The 22213-nt window shown below is 41.9% G+C and overlaps 1 protein-coding gene and 1 pseudogene across 1 annotated transcript in view; both read left to right on the plus strand.

The window, feature by feature from the left end:
* EXT2 (exostosin glycosyltransferase 2) overlaps positions 1-22213 on the plus strand; it is a 157671-nt gene that overhangs the window by 46002 nt on the left and 89456 nt on the right. The window contains exons 6-7 of the mRNA XM_049890927.1: positions 719-858; positions 3948-4041. Of these exons, the coding sequence (XP_049746884.1) occupies positions 719-858; positions 3948-4041 (234 nt within the window). The remainder of the gene's footprint in view (positions 1-718; positions 859-3947; positions 4042-22213) is intronic.
* On the plus strand, positions 4407-21194 carry LOC126078859 (oxidative stress-responsive serine-rich protein 1-like; annotated as a pseudogene).

Consider the following 22213-nt stretch of genomic DNA (forward strand, 5'->3'; position numbering starts at 1 on the left):
TGAGGAATACAAGGGTTGGTTAGACACTGTGCCATGGTGTGTGTACATAGTACATACAGCTAAAAGACATCGTCTTTGGGAAGTCAGATTGTTGACTGTTCAGAGGAAGACTTTTGACGTTGGTTCTCGATAGTTCCAGAATGCTAACAGTGGTGACACTGAAGTAACACTGAGGAGTAGAACTATAAAACCTTGCAACCAGTTAAACTTTTCAGATTTTACTAGTGTGGGCTGCTAACTTCTAGCATTTTTGTGTCAAGGTGCCTCAGTATTTTCACTGGATATGTCACTGTTTGTATGTGAAAGAAAGAGCCCACGTGTGGTCAGAGCTGTAAAAGGTAAATTCAGATTAGCTACTTTGTGCCTGGGAGTCCCTGGGTAGTACCAACGGTTAATATGCTTGGCTGCTAACCAAAAGGTTGGGGGTTCAAGTCCACCCAGAGGTGCCTCACAAGAAAGTCCTGGTGATCTACTTCTGAAAAATCAGTCACTGAAAATCCTGTGGAGCACAGTTCTACTCCTACACACACAGGGTCGCCACGAGTCAGAAATGACTCAACTGCAGTGAACTTGGTTTTTGGTTTACCTTGTACCTGAGTGTGGACCATGTACCAGTATTGGCTTCAACTCTTGGGGAACTTCATGGCCTGCAGGGATCGAAGGAAGTGGATCAGCAAAAATGGTCTGTCATTTCCTGCCTTTGTTTGTGTTCCTGCAGGAGGCCACTTTCTGTGTGGTCCTTCGTGGAGCTCGGCTAGGTCAGGCAGTACTGAGTGACGTACTACAGGCTGGCTGTGTCCCAGTGGTCATCGCGGATTCCTATATTCTCCCTTTCTCTGAAGTTCTTGACTGGAAGAGGTGGGTATTACCTTCTAGCAAACTTCCGACCAGTGGTTCTGCGTGCATTAGAATTAAAAAAAAAAAAAAAAACCCTAAGTAATCACAATAGAGGGTCCCGAACAGAGCTGGAGAAAAATGTAGAACAAAATTCTAACTCAAAAAGAAAGACCAGACTAGCTGGCCTGACAGAGACTGGAGAAACCCTTAGAGCATGGCCCCTGGACACCCATATAGCTCAGCAATGAAGCCACTCCTGAGGTTCACCCTTCAGCCAAAGATTGGTCAGGCCCATGAAACAAAACGAGACTAAAGGGGCACACCAGCCCAGGGGCAAGGACAAGAAGGCAGGAGGGGTCAGGAAAGCTGGTAATAGGGAACCCAAGGTTGAGAAGGTAGAGTGTTAACATGTCGTGGGGTTGTTAACCAGTGTCACAAAACACTATGTGTACTGTTTAATGAGAAACTAGGTTGTTCTGTAAAACCTTCATCTAAAAAAAGTATAAAAAAAAAAAAAAAGCTCCCTGGGTAATTGTAATGCATATCTAGGCTTGAGAACTTCTACTTCAGACTTTTTGGTTGTTTTCCTGTATTTTCCATTAGAAAGGTTAGTATATTGGCCTAGAGCAGGGGTTGGTTAACTAAGGCCCAAATTTGACAAGCTGCCTGTTTTTGTAAATAAAGTTTTATTGAAACAGCCATACCCATTCATTTCCGCATTGTCTGTGGCTGTTTTTGTGCTACAAGAGCAGAGTTGAGTGATCGTGACAGCAGTTGTATGGTGCACAAAGCCTCAAATATTTATTATCTTGCCCTTTACAGAAAATATCTTTTGACCCCTGGCTTAGAACAATGGTTCTCAACTATGACTGCAGATTAGATTCACCTGGAGAGCTTGAAAAAAAAATTTCTGGACCCGATCCACAGGGATTTTAAATTTTTAAAGTTCCCCTAATTGTGATTTGTAGCCACAGTTGCAAGCCCTACTCTAGAGTGTCCATTGAATCTGCATAATGTACCAGCTAGAGATGAAGTGCCCCCACATGGATGAAAGCTTAAAAACCTGCCCAGTGGTAGGTTCTGCTTGGCTATGGCCAGCAATACTGTAGTTAACGGGATATTCCTCTTTTCTCATGTTGTTTTGTTTCGAGGTTAAAAATTATTGAAAATTAGTTCTTTTTGTATATACCTCACAGGCTTTGTCCTTGCCTCAAATGCTTAATTGCTTTCTCCTCTTCCAACTTTTTAGATCATTTCTCTCCAAGTCTGATTACCAGAGATAGTTTAATAATTTAAGTAGCATTCATTCATTCATGCATTTGTCTCACATATATTAGAAAGTCTACAATCTCTGATCTTGAGGAGGTCAGAATCTAGCGGGGAAGATAAACCAACTATTATAATATTGTGTGAGGGCTTTATAGAGGCAGTGACCCTGAGCTGATTTGGAAAGGATAGTCCTATAGAATCTAGACCTGCTAGGGTATTTGTAACTTATGGACAAGTGGTGGAAAGAGCTCTGGATCTGGGGCTGGAAGGCCTGCTTTCAGATAACCATCTCTATCTCCGATTAGCTTTGTGATCTTGTCAAATCATTTAATCTCTTTTTGAGCCTCAGCTTTCCCATCTGTGTAGTAGAAATCATGTATTTATTTAACAAGAATTTACTAAGTGCTGCGTGCTAAGGAGTCCTGGTGGCACACTGGTTAAGCTCTTGGCTGCTAACTGAAAGGTCGACAGTTTAAACCCACCAGCTGCTCAGAGGAGAAAGATGAGGCAGCTTGCTCTTGCAAAGATTACCGCCTTGGAAGCCCTGTGGGGCAGTTCTGCTCTGTCCTGTAGGGTAGCTATGAGTTGTAACTGACTCAACGGCAGTGGGTTTGCTTTTTGTGTTTAACTGTGTTAGGCAGTATACCAAGTGCTCGGGAAGAGCTTGTGAATGGAACCAGGTGTGGTTTCCATCCTAGTGGACTAGCCTCGTAAGAGGGAGATTCAGATTTTAATAAATTAATTTATGAAAATATAAACTCTGCTGAGTGCAATGAAGGAAAAGCTACTACTAAGTCCCCTCTTCCTTTTACCCACCATATCTAATCTGTTTGCAAATCCTGCGGTCTGTGTAGCTGCTGACCATTAGAATGTTGCTCTACAACAGTCACTTCTCTCATCACTTTCATCAGTTGCTCCCTAGTCAGGATCTCCTGCCTGGATTTCACAATGATCTCCAGCTGTTCTCCCTGCTCCCCTGCTTTCCTGTAGCTTGTTCAGCACTTTATTCAGGCAGGGCGACCCTGTTGGAACATAATCAGCTAATTGCCATGTGTTTTCCCAAAGCCTTCTGAAGGCTTCCCATCCCATCCCAGAGTAAAAGCCCAAGTCCTTACAGTGGCCTACAAGGCCCTACATGCTCTGCTGTGACCCTCCTTTCCCCATTCCCCCTTATCTTCTGTGATTCTCCATCTTGTTTACTCTGCTCCCCCCATGCTGGCCTCTTTGCCGTGCTTGGAACATGCCAACATGCTGTTTCCTTGGGGCTTTTCACTTCTTAGTCCTTCTGCTTGGATTGCTCTTCCCCCAGGTATTCTTAGGGCTTGCTCTCTCCCTCCCCTTCCTTCTCTGATTTGTTCACTGTTGCATTATCAGGACCCAGCACACGATAAGTGCTGCATAAATATGTACTGAATAATGATTGGATTTCAGTGGATAGCTAAAGGATAAGAGTAATTGTTAATTCAAAAAGGGCAGTGAAGAGTAAGGAAGAGTATACCAGGCAGCTGGAATTTCACGTGCAAAGGCCCTGTGGTAGGGCAGAGCATGGTGTGTTCAAGTGACAGAATGGATACCATCATGGCTAGAACACTCAGATGGAGCAAGGGAGGATGAAAGATGACTGGAGTAGAGAGCCGGAAGCAAGACGATGGAACTGGTGGTGAGTATAGAAACTCCTTCGAAAAGTTTAGCCATGAGAAAGCGAGAGAAAAGACATGCAAGGCTAAAGGAGGTTTGGGTATTATTTCTGCTTTTGAGAATTAAACAAGGCAATGTATGCAGATGTGCTTTGTGTAAAGGACTATACATTTATGAATTGTTTTGCTATTGTCTGTCTCCAGAGCATCTGTGGTCGTACCAGAAGAAAAGATGTCAGACATGTATAGTATTTTGCAGAGCATCCCTCAAAGGCAGATTGAAGAAATGCAGAGACAGGTAAGAGGCTAAGTCTAAGCAGCCCTGATGGGGAGGTGGCATGGGAGTGGTGCTGAAATGGTGATCTGGACCTCCTGGATGGAGAGGGATGGCAGCTGACTGTGTGAGTGGACCTTTGATCTCCTCCAGTGTATCAGCCTAAAAGCTAGGAAAGGAGTCTTAGATGATTCTCTTTCTCATCTACATGTCCATTTGTGACAGTATAAGTAAGGGTTGTTATAATATGTATCAGAGATAACTCTTCTGAGATAAGCCTGCTATAATTGTAAGGTCATACCCTAGTAGTGTCTTTGGAAGGTTTGTAATCACAACAAGTGACAGTATTAAGGGCTAAGGCAGCCATGGAAGTTAGAGATTTCAGGGCGATGCTTTTGTGTAATATTGACCATTTAGAATGCTGCTGGAGAAGCTGCCTAGCTGCCTAGTGTAGATGGTCTTCATCACAGTGGGTCTCTTCTCTCCTCTTAAGCTTGCCACTTTCCTGCCTCCCTTTCCATGTCTCCCTTTTGCTTTCCGATACCTCTTTCCACGGGCTGCTCTCTGACTCTCTGGAGCACCCACTGGGTGCCCATTTAGTCTTGCTTCCCTATTTTTCCCCCGAAAGAAATTTAATTGGGCTTGTTTCTGTTTCTATTCTTTTTTTCTTTTTTAAGGGATTTTTTTCCAATTTTTTTTTTAAAACAAAATTATCTATGCAGGATACATCTATAAAAAATTGAATTGGCAAAGGTTGTGTGATATATATTTACAACACTCCCCCCCCCCCCCAAAAAAAAGTAGCTGCTGAGGCTGCTTATGTACAACCAAACACCTTACAGGATTTGGTTCCTTGGTTTGGAGGTTTAGGGTCATGGATTCATGGGACATCCCTGTTAATTGCCTAATATAATGTTTAGTGCTTCTGTTCTACTTCCTAGTTCATTGTGTAGTGCTTAGGGTCTTAAAAGCTTGCAAGCAGCCATTCAAGGCTCAGCAATTGGTCTGTATTCACCTGGAGCAACAGAGGAAGAAGGAGAGTCAGGAATAGGAGGAGGATATGGAATGTGTAGCTAGTTGCCTCCATGAACAATTGCCCACTTTGCCATGAGACCAGAAGAACTGGATGGTGCCCGGCAACCATTATTGAACATTTTGATTAAAGATTCCATAGAAGAATCCTGATCAAAAGGGGGGAAATGCAGAACAGAATTTTGAATTCTCATGGACTCTAGATTTTCTGGAGCCATGGAGGGTGAATAAACCCCTGAAACTATTGCCCTGAGATAATCTTTAAACCTTAAACCAAAAATATCCCCTGAAGTCATCTCAAAACCAAGCAATAGTTTAGCTTAACTAGTAAAAAAAAGTCTGCCTCAAGCATTATGCTCTTTTAAGAACTGTCTCTACAGGGTCAAATTGACAACAGCGCTTGAAAGATTAGATAGGAACCTTAAGGTGCAGTGAGTTTATGTCAATGAGGGAGGAACAACCCAGAAAAGGAGGGCGAGAATGGTTACAAAACTTAAAGAATATAGTCGATGTTACTGAATTGTACAAGTAGAAACTGTTGAATTGATATATATTTTGCTGTGTATATTCTCAACAACAACAACAAAATAAATTTAGGAAAAAAAAATTATGCAGGAGATGAGTAGGAGAAGCGGGTGGGGAAGAGTCTCAACATTAAGTATGTAAATGTTCCGTTAACCAGTAACCAGTTGCCATCGAGTGGACTCCCACTCATGGCGACCCCATGTGTCAGAGTAGAACTGTGCCCTGTAGGGTTTTGAATGACACCTCTGGGTGGACTCAAACCTCCAACTCTTTGGTTAACAGCCAAGACATTAATTGTTTGTACCACCCAGGGACTCCAAAAGTCCTAGTAATTCTTCCTTTCTCCCACCCCCTGCCCCAGTTTTCAATTTGGCACCCCCATCCGCAGGCAGGGAGCCTGTACGTAATCTTGTCCAGAGAGTGGACCTAAGGTTCCTGAGGCAGTCACCTGGCTGTGCGGAATGGGGAGTGGATCTAGAGTTCTAACTGCTCTTAAATACATTTTCAATGAGTTGTCCTGCTTTTAGCTGTATCTTTACCCCCACTCCACCACGCTGAGCTTTTGGGGTTCTGCAGTGTAACTGAGGTCTTTTTCTGCCGAGTTAGGATGCAACTCTCTTGAACCTGTAGTCAGTGACCACTTCCCTGGCTGCTTTCCAGCCTCCACATTTTATTGCTGTTATCTCTTCTCTCGTTCTTTTTATCTTAGGATGTTCATGCCTTCATCCAAAAACAATCCCCCTTAAATGCAGAACTGAATTTCAAATTCTCACGGACTCCAGACTTTCTGGAGCCATGGAGGCTGGATGAACCCCTGAAACTATTGCCCTGAGGTAATCTTTAAATCTTAACCCAAAAGTATCCCTTGAAGTCTTCTTAAAACTAACTGGAGGTTTTTCTTGAGTACCAAAAAAATATCTGCCTTGAACATTATTCTCTTTTAAGAACTATCTGTATGGGATTGAATGGATAATAGCAACTTGAAAGATTAGATAGGAACCTTAGGAGTGAGTTTATGTTAACAGGGCAGGAACAACGTAGAAAAGGAGGCTGAGAATGGTTGCACAACTTGAAGAATGTAATCAATGTCACTAAATTATACATGTTGAAACTCTTGAATTGGTGTATGTTTTGCCATGTATATTCTCAACAACAAAATAAATAAAATTTAAAAAATAAATCCCTCTTAATTATCATTTTAGGGTTTCAGGAGGGAGTGAAACTTAATGAATATGCCCAGTCCACCCTCTTTATTATGGTACTGAGTTTCTTCAACCGAAGTGGTGACCATATCACACAATGATTAAGTCTATAGGCTCTGAGCTCATACTGCATGGATTGAATTCCACCTCTGCTGATAACTAACTCTGTGCCTTGGGAAAGTATCTACTTTCTCTAGACCTCAGTAACCTCACCTGTAAAAACATTTTGACATTCCAGTTTGAGACTGAAGGTTGATTTTAACCTCTAGGTAGGTTTTTCATAGTATAGGCGTGTTTGTTTGAAGTTTCTGGGCTTCGCAATTGCTAGTTAACTGCTGACCTCATCTGAGTTCAGAAAATCATCTAGAGAGCTCTAGATTTTTGCTATAAACCTGTGGTTTTTAAAACTCACAAAGAAGAAAGTGCTTCTTGAAGAGTCATGGTGTTTGTGTTCTTTGTGTGACATTTTATGACATCTTGATATATTCACATAACCAAATATAGAATTGTATGTTAAACCAGATAACCATCTTATACTAGACTCTAGAAAGATTAAGAAAAAGAAACAGGGAAACTAAAAATGAGCAAATTCTGCCCAATTACCTTCCCTACCCCACCACCCTTAAGTTGGGAAAAGAGAATCATTTGGTTTAGAAGCAGAGCAGCTAAGGCTAGCTCACAGAATCCCGTTGTTCCACAGTACCCAGGGTACTTTTATGTGATTTGGCTTTAAAGGACACAGGCTTGGCGTCAAAAGGCTTGGTGTTGAGCCCTGGCTCTGTCACTATTAGTTGTATGACCATAACAAGTCCCTGGGCTCTCATTTTCTCATTTATGAAATGAAGGGGTTGGCTAAATCATCTCTCATGTTCCGTTCAGCTGTTAAAAAAACTCTATGAAGCCCTTGTCCCAGCTAGAACGTTGTTCTCTTTGATGACATTCAAAATTAAGTGGTCATCTTTTCTCCCCTTGAATACCTGTAGTCACAAGGGCTAATTACATCTCCTGGTGGTGGATACCCCCCCCACCCCACATCATGCCAACTTACAAAATAAAGGCAGTCTGATCAGGGTCCATAGTGTCTCTGTCTGTTGGAGACGATACAAGTGTTAGAACGTCAGTCAGAACAACTACAGATGATGTCAGACCTAAAACCACGTGTGCGTCTAAAGACAGCTGGCATGGGTCTACAAGGAAGTCTTCATGAGGAGCAGTAAGAACCCAGTGTCGCCGACGTTCCAAATCTCCTGTCCTTCATCCCCCAAAGTTTATGCATTGCAGTACAATAGCTGCTTCTTTCAGCGACCAGCTAAAGCCCAAAGCCAGACTGACTCCCCTGATGTCAACAGTGGGCTGGGAATTTCAGCCCCTAAAGAGTTCAGTGAGGAGAGTGTGCTACTTCTCCTCCTGATGCTAATCACCCAAGGGCAGTCATTGGGCCTTTGAGAACTTCGGTTCCAGGGCTCCCATCACAGAGTGAAAAGGAAGACCCCTCTGATGCTACCCAAGTCTCCCAAGCAAGTCTCAAGGCCAATGATCTCTCTTTCAGTCCGTTTCCAAGTTAAACCAGGGCAAGCCGTGTGCATGCGTAGGCAAGGAGTGCCAGTGTAAGAGATGGTATGATATGGAAGTGTACTCCTTTTCAGGCTTGCAGAATGTCCCGCCCCGGCCCCAGAATGAAGATCCATGCTTGAGGAGTATTCCCAATCGCTCCACACCAGAACCCTGTCTGGCTCTCCCCGCTCCAGTTCTGAGCAAGCTCGAGTCTATGTGGATGATGTGACCATTGAGAACCTGTCAGGCTACATGGAATATTACTTATATGTTCCCAAGAAAATGTCTCACATGGCAGAAATGATGTACACTTGATAGCAAGAAGCTAATTAATATGCTTTAAACCAATGAGGGGTTGTCAGAGAGATTTAGTTAATGGCAGACCTTGCGGCCACTTTGTGTGAGAAGACATCTCCTTCTGCTCACTGTGCTTGCGGTAAAAACATGTCTTGTTATCTCAAAAAATAAAATAAAGTAAAGGCACTCTTGATACTTTCCTGCCTCCCTTTCTAAATCCCTCTTCTGCTTTCTGATGCCCCCTTTCCCAGTCCTTTCCAGCTGTCTAAAGCACTCCACCCCTGTGCCCCACTTAGTCCTGCTCCCCTTTCTCCAAGTAGTCTCTTTCCTTCCCCCAAATCCAAATCTCTAGGCTAGACTGATGACCAGGAGATGTGAGATTATCTGGCTGGAAGAATTCCCAGTTACATAGAAAGGATGACTAGGTTCACATACTAGATGCCAGTACCACCCTCCCCCCTTCAAGTTGTGACAACTAAAAAAGTCTCTAGACATTAGGAAATGTCTCATGGGGGTCAGATTCAGCCTTGTTGGGTGCCACTGCCCCATTGATAGCTAAGGTCTCGTCTCGGATTCTGAAAAGCTCTACACCTTAGTGAATTCTCTTTAGGGAGGTCAACTGGGGTCTTTTTGTAATACAGGCATAAATTTTTAGGGAGAAGCCTACTGCTGAGTAACTCTTGGGCTGCATTAGTAGTTGACACCTTAATGCTCCTAGTTGATAACGTCAGAAAATGAACTGAGATTGAGGAACCGAAAATCCAATTCTTATCCTGAGTAACTCTGAACTGGCTGAAAGGAGCTGCGTGCACAGCTGTAGCCAGCAGAGGTCTCCGTCCACTTTTAAGTGACTCGTTTTCCTTCTAAGTATCTAAATCTTTCCAAGAAATCCTAAATGCCGTGAGTCACTCTAGTACTTCACACTGACATCGCTCCCATAGCTGCTCTGGAGACCAGACCTTCAGATGAGGAAGAAATAGGGCTTAGCAAGAATTTTGTTCTTTCTAGATGGGATAGAGATAAGGTTTCTGAATTGACCCAGAAATATGGATGAGGAAGGTATCGTAGCAACATTTTGCAGCTGCGAGTTCGGGATCAGAAAGGCTCTAATCTGATTGATGTATTGTTGTTAGTTGCCGTCGAGTTGATTTCAACTTATGGTGACCCCGTGTGTGTGTGCAGGGTAGAACTGCCCCATAGAGTATTCAAGGCTGTGACCTTTCAGCACCTCTGGGTGGGTTCAAACCACCAACCTTTTGGCTCTTGGTCTAGTTTTAAGCATTTGTGCCACCCAGGACCTCTCAAATTGATGTATACTGTGGTAAAAACAGAACTCCATGTTTAAAGACCTTATCATAACTTGGAAGTTAGGATGCACCAAGGGAGAAAGACATTCTGCTTGACAGGAAAAAGAAATTAAATTCCCCTCTTTACCTTAGATGTGAAGCAGCCATAAAGCTTAATACAGGGCTAGAGCCTAGAGTAAGAAAGAGCTGTAGTTAAGCTAGGAATTTTGACAAAAAGTATCATCTGTATCTCTGGTATCTGCCCCTGAAGGCCACCAACGAGCAGGGCAGGCACACATGACATTCACTGGGCATGCTAGGGATGGGTCATAGGGTTTTTTGTGGGTAGATTAAAAAAGACCTTAAATTAGTAGTGGATAATAGTTATTATAGTAGTAAAGCCATCTTATCAGCCTGTCTTTTATTGTCCTATGAGCTAAATGAATTAGTTAATTAATTTATTGAAGCCCTAATTAAGGGTTTCTTTAGGGGGAGGTCCTGGGGATAATAAGAAATCTGTGAAGCCCACCCACAAAGGGCTAACAATCTTCCAGAGGATATATGGGTATAAGCACAAAGAAAGTTGAGAAGATGGTGCCAGTTTTCCACAGTACATTGGGGTCTGAAAAGGAAGAGAGAAGGTATGGGCTTACGTTGTCAGGGATGGGTTTATTAGAGAGGTAACACTTGGGGTAGCCCTTAAAGATAGGGAATTCCATCAGCCGTCTTTCTTCCGTTGAAAGGCAAGAAGTATGCAACTACATATTTTTCTGCAGTCAAATGGAACACTCATATCCCTCGCCTCCCTTGAATCACAAAGCAAAAGAAAGCAATCGAAGGCCTAGGAAAGCTGGATAGACACTAGACTGTCCAGTTAGAAATGTTTGTGTGCATAAGGAGGAAGGCGTAAATGGATCCCCAGTTTATCTGTTGAGTGGAGTTCCCAAACATTCTTTTATTGGTCAGTGGCTCCACCAGCAGTGACCTCTAACCTCAGCCACACTAGGAGGTGGAAGTCAGGAGCCTGCCTTGCCTTTGAACTCTTCTTTGTACTCAATCCACTAGGAGCCTTTGAGGTGGCATAAACATTCAGCATCTTCTGTTCTCTTTAACCTTTAACGCTTGGGGTAAAGTTAAAATATCAGTTTCTTTTCAGTCTATTACACTGACCCATCTCAATTTGCCTTCATATTTTCCTGCTAAGCGTACCAAAGGTTTATGCTGCAGAAGAATACTTGAGGATATAATGGGCCAATTAGGAAAAATACAAAACCCTTCTGTGTAAGAAAATAAAACCTCAGGCATTTGGTGCCTTTAACTACGAGGCCCACAGTCAGGCATAGCTGTGGTGAAGAAGAGAGCAGAAGAGACCCCAGAACAGCAAAATGTGTGTGCTTACACTGAACTTCATCAACTTTCCTTAGAGGGAAGCTTCTACAAGGGGCTGTCATTATATCTCATTCGCACATAATTTTAACAAATTCATATATCTTCTTGCCATAGCCATACTACTTTAGAAGCCACAGATTTGAAGGGGGAAAAGGTTGCTACAAGTAGGGGTCTCTGAGGTAGGTCATCCGCCAGTCTGAATAGAGAAGATGGAAAAGCCATTTTTAAAAAGGGACTCTAAAATAGTAGCAACCTTGGGACCTTGGCTATGAGGGCAGACCATTTTGCAGGCTCCACTATATCCTGGGTGCATGACTGTTTGATGGTAGAATCCAGTGCCACATTTCCATGATTCACGGAGCTACATGCTTTTCTGTTTTTTCATATTTTGGCATATCAAGTCCTATCATCAGCTTGAACATTGAGTGTCATTTCCATTTCTCTCCCGGAAGCTGTTATGGATGGGACATCTTAAAATTGAGGAACTACAGTTAATTACTATGCATGGTGATGCTCCTGAATCTCTAAGCTAAGGCTAAATCATGTTTAGCATATGTGTTTTTAAACTATTAGAATCTTACGTGATACATTTTATAAAGCTTTGTCTAAAATGTTTAAGTTTGTATTTTAGTAAGTGTTGTGATTCGCTTAAAGGTGTAAACCCTCAGATATCTAGAAACCTCAGCATCCCTGAGTGATGTGTTATCTGAGTTCCCTGTGCTGGTGGCTTACTGGTTATATTCAGTGACAGTTATATAGCAGCCTGTGTCCATTTCTCCCGCACGCCCCCCACCCCCAACGCACATCCCATCAGTTTACAAAGCAGGCTCTTTCAACAGTGAGATAGGCAAATTAGAAGAAGAATCTGAATTTTTTTATGTGAGGAAACTGAGGATAAGGAGAGGTGAAGTCATCCTCCCAAGACCACACAATGCGTGAGGGACAGACGGGGGGCCCGCACTCTTGTGCCGCCCACAGCTTTGTTCAGACCACAGAGCTGTGTGTCCTGGATTGAGGCTAAAACTCAGATGACCGTCCCAGCAATTCAAGCTTAAATGCTTATTGAATAGTCTTGTCGAAAAAGTGGTTGCTTGAGACATTTAGGACTGGTCACATCTGTGGAAATATATCAGGAACGTGGAAAAGGTTTGACTTCTAGTTTCCAAGATCGGTATTGCAATGTCTGTCATTCTTATCTCCCCCTGACCCCGACCCATGTAATTGAAAAAAAATTTTATATACGTAATCTGGACTCTCAAGGCTTTTTAAAAAATGTCAAATATTCCCTCCCACCTTTCCGCCCCCCGTTCTTGGGTCCCAGCATCCCACTCCAAGCTGTGTTTCCCAGTCTCTGCTTTCGTACTTGCCCCCAAAAGGCTACTGGATCATTTAGCCTTAAACAAAACAGATTGGCCTGATCCTTGGAGTTCTTCCTGTGAAATGGACAGCCATGGTTCCAATTCAGCACAAGACTCTTTGGCCAACGAGAAAGCCTTGGTGATGGGTGTAATCCCTCTGCGGATAATGTAAATTGCTTTTTTTTGTTGTGAGTAGCACTGTACACTCTGTGTTTGGGTATAAATCCACATTGTAAAGGAGCTTGGTTAGTGTCTGCTGTTGGAAGCAGGATGAAATAAGAAGGATTTCTTTAATTGGAACTCTTAAGGAAGAGCATTTTTATGTATTTAACTTTTTTTCCCCCCAACTTTAGCATTAGGAACTTTGTTGGAAAAAGACTTTTGCCAAGTATCTGATGGGAAGCCAAGAAAAGCATTTTAATAGAACTGTCTCAGATTTATAGTACACTAGGGTCTGTAAATAAATTTCCCTGTCTTTAAGATTTGGGCTGATTTGCAGCTATTTTGTGTAGCTTCTGAGATTTAAGCCCTCATCATCCAGATGGAGAGGCCATAAAGTGACTTTTCCTGGCAGCATTGGCATACCTTGTCCTGGGCAAACATAACCCATTACTATTGCCGTTGAATCCATTCTGACTCATAGTGACCCCACGTATTACAGAGTAGAACTGCTCCATAGGGTTTTCTTAGCTGTAATCTTTATGGAAACAATTTGTCAGGCCTATCTTTCATGGAGCTGCTGGCATACTTGGTCTTGGGCAAACATAACTATGTGGGACTTAGTCTGTATATAGGAGCCCTGGTGGTACAGTGGTTAAGCACTTGGCTACTATCAAAAGATCAGCAGTTCGAACCCACCAACCGCTCCACAAGAGAAAGATGTGACAGTCGGCTTCTGTGAAGTTTTACAGCCTTGAGAGCTCCGTAGGGCAGTTCTACTCTGTCCTGTGGGGTCGCTCTGAGTCAGAATTGACTCGACAGCAGTGGATTTGGTTTTTTGGTTTAGCCTGTAGATGGTTACTTATTGTGACAGTAGTTTTAATTTTTTTTTTTTACTTTTCCTGGAAGAGCCCACCTAAGCATTCTCTAAATTTAGGAGAGAAGTGTTGTTGTTTGGTGCCATAGAGGCCATTTCAACTCATAGCCACCCTATGTGACATAGTAGAACTGCCCCATAGGGTTTTCTAGGCCATGATCTTTTTTTTTTTTTTGGTACTTTAGTTGAAGGTTTATAGAACAAAGTAGCTTCTTATTAAACACTTAACACATATTGTTTTATGACATTGCTTGACAACCATACGACATGTCAACGCTCTCCGTTCTCAACCTTAGGTTCCCTATTACCAGCTTTCCTGTCCCCTCCTGCCTTCTAGTCCTTGCACCTGGGCTGGCGTGCCCTTTTAGTGTCGTTTTGTTTTATCGGCCTGTCTAATCTTTGGCTGAAGGGGGAACCTCAGGAGTTTCTTCATTACTAAGCTAAAACGGTATCTGGGGGCCATACTCTTGGGGTTTCTCCAGTCTCTTGTCAGGCCGATAAGTCTGGTCTTTTTTTGTGAGTTAGAATTCTGTCCTACATTTTTCTCCTGCTCTGTGCTGGACCCTCTATTGGGATCCCTGTCAGAGCAGTCAGTTGCACTAGCCAGGCACTGTCTCGTTGTACTGGACGCAGTCTGGTGGAGGCTTCGAGAGTTGCGGTCCGTTAGTCCTTTGGACTAATCTTTCCCTTGTATCTTTAGTTTTTTTCATTCTCCTTTGCTCCCAAAGCGGGGAGACCAGTGGAGTATCTTAGATGGCCGCTCACAGGCTTTTAAGACCCCAGACGCTACTCACCAAAGTAGAATGTAGAGCATTTTCTTTATAAATTATGTTATGCCAATTGAGCTACATGTTCCCTGAGACCATGGTCCCCACAGTCCTCATAGGCTATAATCTTTATGCGAGCAGATCGCCAGGTCTTTTTCCCATGGAGCCGCTAGGTGGGTTTAAACCACTAACCTTTTGGTAGCATTTGAGCACTTAACCATTGTACCACCATGGCTTCTTAGGAGAGAACTTGGGTCCTTAATTTTATAATGCAAGCCAATCAAATAAATATATATCTAACTTTGTTCCTGGGTAACTTTGTTCCTAGCTATTGTAGAGGCATCAAAACCAAACCCTTTGTGGTTCAGTCGATTCCAACTCATAGTGACTCTATAGTACAGAATAGAACTTAGTGAGGGAAAAAAATAAATAAAGCAGCCAGATCCTGTCTTTAAGAAAGGCCCTCACGTTGCTGGAGAGAGTACTTTTGGTAACGTTCTCATTAAAAGGCCAGCTATGCTGAGCAGGCAGTTGTGCTATGGGGAGTCAGGAATGAACTGGGTCAGTGTGGATCAGGAACTGGAAGGAATCATCATGACTGAGGAGTCTTGGGTGGGAAGAGAGGATGAGCTGGAGGGTCCTGACCTCCAAGGGGCAGTTCAATAGGTAAGATGGAGCCGACCGAGAGGGACTTTGAATACCAGTAGCAGAGAACTTTGAAGAGAATTGTAAGGAAGGAAAGGAGGTAACAATTGGAGAGTAAAGAAAAGATGTGTGGTTAAAGGGAAAAGCGGTATCATTTGAGATTTAGGAAAAAAAAATTAAAGAGCTGGAAGGAACCTTAGAAATTATGCAGCCCATTCCTCACGTTTGCTACGGTAAGTATGCCGGAGAGTTCAAGTGATCTTGAGAAAGAATTGCTAGGACCGGAGCTGAGCCTAGCTGGAACTCCCAGTCTGGAGATTTTTTTTGGGGGGTGCCATGTAGTGCAGTATTTTCCAAACGAGGGTTATGATTCATTAGTGGATCATGAAGTCAATTCTGTGGGTCATGGCTGGCATTTTATTTTTTTAAATGAAGTATAATGGAAAGGAAAATATTAGAGAGTATTTTGTGAAATCTTTATTTCAGTTGTATGTGCATATGTATACTGAATTATAGTATAAAATGTATCTATGTTTCTTGCTGCGGGTCCCAGTCCAAAAAGTTCGAAAAATGTTGGTAATGGAAAGAACACAGGCTTTTAAGTTAGAGAACCTGAATTCGAATCCCAGTTCTGCTGTTTACGTACCAGCCTTGTAACTGTGTGGGCAAGTTTTACGTCAGTTTTCCAAGCTTCGATTTTTCTCAGCTAAAAACTGAGGCTAATAATACAATACCAAAAAATAGTTGTATTGCTTAAGTAGGGTAAATTACTTAAAGGATCTGCAGTCTGGTCAGCTTGTTCCATGCTGGCTGTCCTTTGGGAGAGCTCATCCAGGGTCTGCATTTGATTATTGAAGAAGCTTCCTCGTATTAAGCGTGGTCTTAAGGAACCACAGCGAGTTACCAACACGGATGTATTATGCATTTGCTTCAGGGCTGGCAAACTTGAAAAAATTTATTCCTGTGAATAAGGTATACTTTCTACATCTTGGCAGGGAATGAGGTTCTCCTCTCTGCCTTTCTGTTCAGATCACAATGACTGGAAAACCAAACCCATTGCCATTTAGTTGATTCGGACTGGTAGCGACCCTATAGGACAAAGTAGAACTGCCCCATAGGGTTTCCAAGGCTGTAAATCTTTTCCGAAACAGACTGCCACATCTTTCTCCTATGGTGCAGCTGGTGGGTTTGAACCACTGACCTTTTGATTAGCAGCCGAGAGCACTTTAACCACTGTGCCACTAGGGCTCCTTAGCTGGTAAAAAAAAAAAAATGTAGGAAGGTAAAAATCAGTGATTCTCTCGCTGGCCTTTTTTTTTTTAAACTCAGTGGCATATTTGAATTAAGTATTGTTACTCCTTTTCCCTTTTCCAGTGGGAAAAATATTTTATGCTGAGGCGTTTTTTCCCCTTCTAAACTGTTCTCTGCCAAATCATGATTTTATTCTTTTTTTTTTTAACCGAAAAGTTGAAGAAAATAAACTTACAGCAAAAGTTAAAATCAGAATTGACATTTGCGCGGTAGAAAGTTGAAGCACGAGGGTCTACTGGATGGGAACTGAAAGAAATTTTGTGTGAGAATTTAAGAGGACTGGCCAGAAGTCTTTGAAATAGCTATTACTCATATCCTCCTGAATGGAGACTGAATTCTCATGTAGTATATAGTACAGTTTTCCTAGCATTCCGTACTTTCTCCCAGTTCTTTGCTATGTCTGCTTCCCTTCCCCCATTCCTTTCTAGCTAGCTGTAGCCCATACTTGAAATCCCTCTGAAGAGCAGAGATGAGCCTCAGCCCCCAGATAATTTGGGCCAGGGGCTAAAACACTCCCATAAATCTGCAGCTCATTTTAGTGCCACGTTAAAACAGTGTGAGCGGCCGGTTTCCGTGGCCCCTGCCCTCTTTCTTTATGGGCTTCTTTGGCTCTTCTTTATAAAGAGGCCCTGTGGAGTCATTTTAAAGTTCTTATCAGTTTGCTGACAGCTATATGGGCCTCTCTGCTGAGTCCAGGAGCTCAGGCAGGCGTGTGAAACTTCTGATATTAAAATTGAAGAGAAAAACCAGACAGAGGGGATTGGGTGGCACAGAAGTGATTCAGGGGTAAAAAACTGGCAAGATAATTAACCTTTGCAGGTCCGGAACCTTGACATGGACAGGATAAATTTTCCTCCTGTAAGTGGGGGCAGGTCAGTGAGGGCAGGAGAGGGTTTTCCAAGGGCTTTTATTTTTGTTCCATGATTAGAAATGCCATTCCACTGGCGGTTGTCTTTCAAGCTTCAGGCAAGTGAGTCGGGCGACCCTGGAGGATTGGGGTGGCCGAGTTTACGATGGATTTTGTTCCCAAAGCCAGTCTGACTGGCTAGACCTCTGCTTGCATGTCTTTGCCGACTCCAGCCTGGTGTCTCTACATCCATAGCGTCACAATGATCAAATTTAGAAGGACTTTCATCAGTCTGCCCTGCTGCCCCTTTTAGACCAGATTGCTCACCCTCCAGTAATCCTTCCAGAGTGTGCCTTGGAAATACCAGGCCCTCTATAAATGTCAGCCTGGGACAGTTGGCCCTTTTTACCCCCTCAGTTACAGAGAAATGGATTGGAAGCTGCTCCTCTGTCTCCCCTACCACTCTTCCTTTCTTTCTTTGCTGAAAAACTCTTGCAGCAGACAGCCGAAGGGAAGGAAAAACCATTACTTGGATCAAGGCCAGTGGCTTGATGGGAACTTCAAAATCTTTGGCATCTCCCGACCAGAATGCTTTTCCAGGCATTTTAAAAAAGAGCATCTTTACCCTCTTCTCCTTTCAACTTTCCAGCTTTGACTTCCAAAGGGAGTGTGGTGTGTAAAGTATGCCCTCAGAATATACTTTATGCTGGCCTGCTCTCCTTCTAACGAAAGCTTTTAGGAGGAGGTTACTAGTGATAAACACAAATGCAGTGGATATATTTTCTGACTGCACTGAGCCCCTTTTTTGGCACAAACGCATTAGTTTCCCTTTTTCAAGTAGTTTTAGACATGAGCACTTTTGCAAGTGTGTTTAATTTGGAAAGGTCTTGATTTAACATAGCTGTTTAGCTTGAGGAAACCCTGGTGGCGTAGTGGTTAAGTGCTATGGCTGCTAACCAAGAGGTCGGCAGATCAAATCCGCCAGGCACTCCTTGGAAACTCTATGGGGCAGTTCTACTCTGTCCCATAGGGTCGCTATGATTTGGAACCGATTCGACAGCAGTGGGTTTGGTTTGGTTTTATTTAGCTTGAGATTGAGGCAATAGGAAGGACTTTTTGCAGTCGGTCAAATGTATCTAGCTGTTGGTCTAGGATTGATGATTTTCACTGAGCAAACAATAAGAAAATATGGGTTCATTTTATTACTTGTGTAGCTCCTGTGGGGAGAGTAATTAGGTAGAGAAACCAGATGATCGGTAAAACAAACAAATGCCCCAAACTCCAAAGTGGTAAATTTTTTTTTTTTTTTAATACTTTCCTGGGGATTAAATTGATATTCTGGAATTGTTGTTGTTAGGTGCCATCGAGTCGGTTCCAACTCATAGTGACCCTGCCTGGTCCTGAGCCATCCTTAACAATCGTTTTTATGCTAGAGCTCATTGTTGCAACCACTGTGTCAATCCACCTCATTGAGGGTCTTCCTCTTTTCTGCTGACCCTGTACTCTGCCAAGCATGATGTCCTTCTCCAGGGACTGATCCTGGAATTAGTGAAGTTTAATTTAGGGCAATGAACTGGGTATTGTTGCTTTATAGTATAATTTTTAACAATTAAATTTAGATAAATTAAAAGCTCTCAATAAATATATTATTATCAACATTCTTCATAACAAAGCCTTTTCCAGGGGTCAGGATGGGTGGAATGATCCCAACTCCCTTCATGGGCATGAAGTGGAGAGCTGTCTCTAAAGCTAACCATGGGATAATCCCTTGTAAAGAGTCCCCAATATGGAGCATTGCTTCAGGAAATGGCCTTTCTAATAAAGGTGTTAAATATTAATTTGCAGTCTATATAAGAATTTATTTATTTATTTATTGGTTTATAAGAATTGTCTAGCTCTTTGGGGCTGATTTCCCACAGAGTTCGGACTATGTGCCAAGCCCTTCTGAGAAATAATTGCCCATTATAGGAGATGCAGCACAGGCTTTTCAAATTTGTGATATACCTACTTAGGAAACTTTCTGGAATTGGTTTACAAAATGATAACTTGTAAGTTATTATGTGTCGATATGGTTAGTAAAGAATTCACTAAACTGGTTCATAAATTAAGCTGTATTTATTTATACATGTTGAATGTCAGTGCCATAATATGCTATAAAACATCGGCAAAGGTAGAAGCAGAGGACTGTGTCCTCATTTATATAGAAATATTCTGTCTCCCTCGGCATTTGCAGAGGTTGAGAAAATTTGAGGTTGCAAGATTATTTTGGCTTGGCGTGCAGTTAATCTTATCACTCCACGCTATTGTTTCTGGGAACACAAGACAATATTCAGATGTATTTCTTTTATTTATCCTCACTTAACGGCCTTTAATACTGAATCAGACCAGAATTGGTACAGAAGTAGCACCATGTAAGCCATTTCTGGCAATTATGTCTCTCCTGGTAGGTAATTTACAGGCTAATTTATTGTATTTAAATGTGTGCTTACTGTCCATTTGAATAAGGACTTCAGTAGTGGAGAGCTGTTTATTGGTTATCGTTCAGATTCTAGTACTTTGTATTGTAAGAAGCAAATGGTTTCTTTTCAAGTGTTTGAAGCCCATGTATGTATTGAAAAGTTAAGTTCAAGGTTAATTGAGCCAGGTCTTGATGATCTTATATAATCAAATATTTGCCATTTTAATTGTAAAATTCAGTAACATTAATTTTATTCCTCTTGTTGTGCAACCGTCGCCACTATCCATTTTCAAATGTTTTTCATCATCCTAAACAGAAACTTAATATGTCTTGAGCAACAATCCCCATTTCTTCATGGGAGCGGATGGCCAAGTCTTTCCTCCTGAGGAGGCTCTGGGTGGGTGCCAAGTGGTATTTCATTGTCATTTTGATTTGGATTTCCCTAATGTTAAGCATCTTTTCATGTGCCTATTGACCGTTTTAATATCTACTTTGGAGAAATGTCTATTCAGGTCCTTTGCCCATTTTTTAATTGAGTTGTTTGTCTTTTATTGTTGAGCTAGCTTTGATAGGAGTTCTTTTATATTTAGGATATTAAGCCCTTATCAGATAAATGATTACCAAATATTTTGTCCTATTCTGTAGGTAGTTTTCTTCACTTTCTTTATAAAATCCTTTGCAAAAAAATTTTTTTAAGTTTGATGATGTCCAATTTTCTTTTGTCGCTCATGCTTTTGGTGTCATACCTAAGAATCCCATGTTGAAAACTAGGTCTGGAAACTTCACCCCTATGTTTTGTTCTAAGTTTTATGGTTTTAGTTCTTATATTTAGGTAACTGAATGATTTTGAGTCAATTTTCATATATGGTGTGAGGTATTCATCTAATCTGTTCTTTTGCATATGGAGATCCAGTTGTCTCAGCATCATTTGTTGAAGAGACTGTTCTTTCCCCATTGAGTGGATTTAATACCCTTTTCAAAAATCAGCTGGCCATAGATGTTGCTGTTGTTAGGTGCTGTTGAGTCGGTTCTGACTCATAGCGACTGTAGGTACAACAGAATGAAACATTTTAAAGTTCTTATCAGTTTGCTAACAGCTGTCTGGGCTGTGTTTGAGCCCATTGTTGCAGCCACTGTGTCAATCCATCTTATTGAGGGTCTTCCTCTTTTTTGATAACCCTCTACTTTACCAAGCATGATGTCGTTCTCTAGGGACTGATTGCTCCTGATAACGTGTCCAAAGTGCATGAGATGTAGCCTTGCCATCGCTTCTAAGAAGCACTCTGGCTCTACTTCTTCCAAGACAGTTTTGTTCCTTCTTCTAGCAGTCCATGGTATATTCAATATTCTTCACCAACACCATAATTCAAGACATCAATTCTTCTTTGGTTTTCCTTATTCATTGTCCAGGTTTCACATCCATATGAGACTATTGAAAATATCATGGTTTGAGTCAGGCATACTTTAGTCTTCGAAGTGTCACCTTTGCTTTTTATTTCTGGACTCTCCTTCTGTTTCATTGGTTTGTATGCTTTCTTATACCAGTATCAGACTATTTACTGCTTTATAGTACATTTTGAAATCAGGAAGTGTGAGTCCTTCTACTTTGTTCTTTTTCAAGATTGCTTTGGCCCTTTGGGGCCCCTTACCATTCCAAACAAGTTTGAGGATTGACTTTTCCATTTCTGTAAGAAAGGCTGTTGAGATTTTGATAGGAATTGCATTAAACCTGTATATCACTTTGTTTTTTGATCACTTTTGGTAGTATTGACATCTTCACAGTATTGTCTTCCAGCCTATGAACACAAGACATCTTTCCATTTATTTAGGTCTTCTTAAATTTCTTTCAGCAATATTTTACAGTTTTCAGTGTACAAGTCTTTCACCTCCGTGGTTAAATTTATTCCTAGATATTTCATTCTTTTAGCTACTGTTGTAAATGGACTTTTTTTCGTATTTCTTTTTCAAATTTTTCATTACTGGCGTACAGAAATACAACTGGTTTTCGCATGTTGATATTGTACCCTGTGACTTTACTGAATTCATTTATTAGCTCTACTAGCTTTTTTGTGGATTGTCTGGGATTTTTGTGTCATCTGCGAAAAAGATACTTTTTCTTATTCCTTTCCAATTTGGTTACCTTTTTTTCCCCCCTGCCTAATTGCTCCGGCTAGAACTTCTAATACAGTGAATAGCAATGGTGAAACAGTCCCACTCAAATTTTTATATGGTCTCTGGGGTGGTAGTGGGGGACATGGATCTCTCTTGAAAGTTACACCATAATGAACCACAGTTACTCTTACTCATAGATGTATGTCATTCATTCTTCAGGGGAGCAGGGGCAGGGAAAAAAATTGAAAACCACCGATGCAGCAAGTGTAGCTACTGCCAGTGTCTCCCTCTTTTTACACTCTCAGTTTGGGGAGTGTACATTGGGGTTTCCATTTGGAATCAACAGGAGAGCTTGTCTTAATAATCCTTAATCAGAA

Source organism: Elephas maximus, chromosome 7 (genome assembly GCF_024166365.1).
Source record: "Elephas maximus indicus isolate mEleMax1 chromosome 7, mEleMax1 primary haplotype, whole genome shotgun sequence".
Lineage (NCBI taxonomy): Eukaryota > Metazoa > Chordata > Mammalia > Proboscidea > Elephantidae > Elephas > Elephas maximus.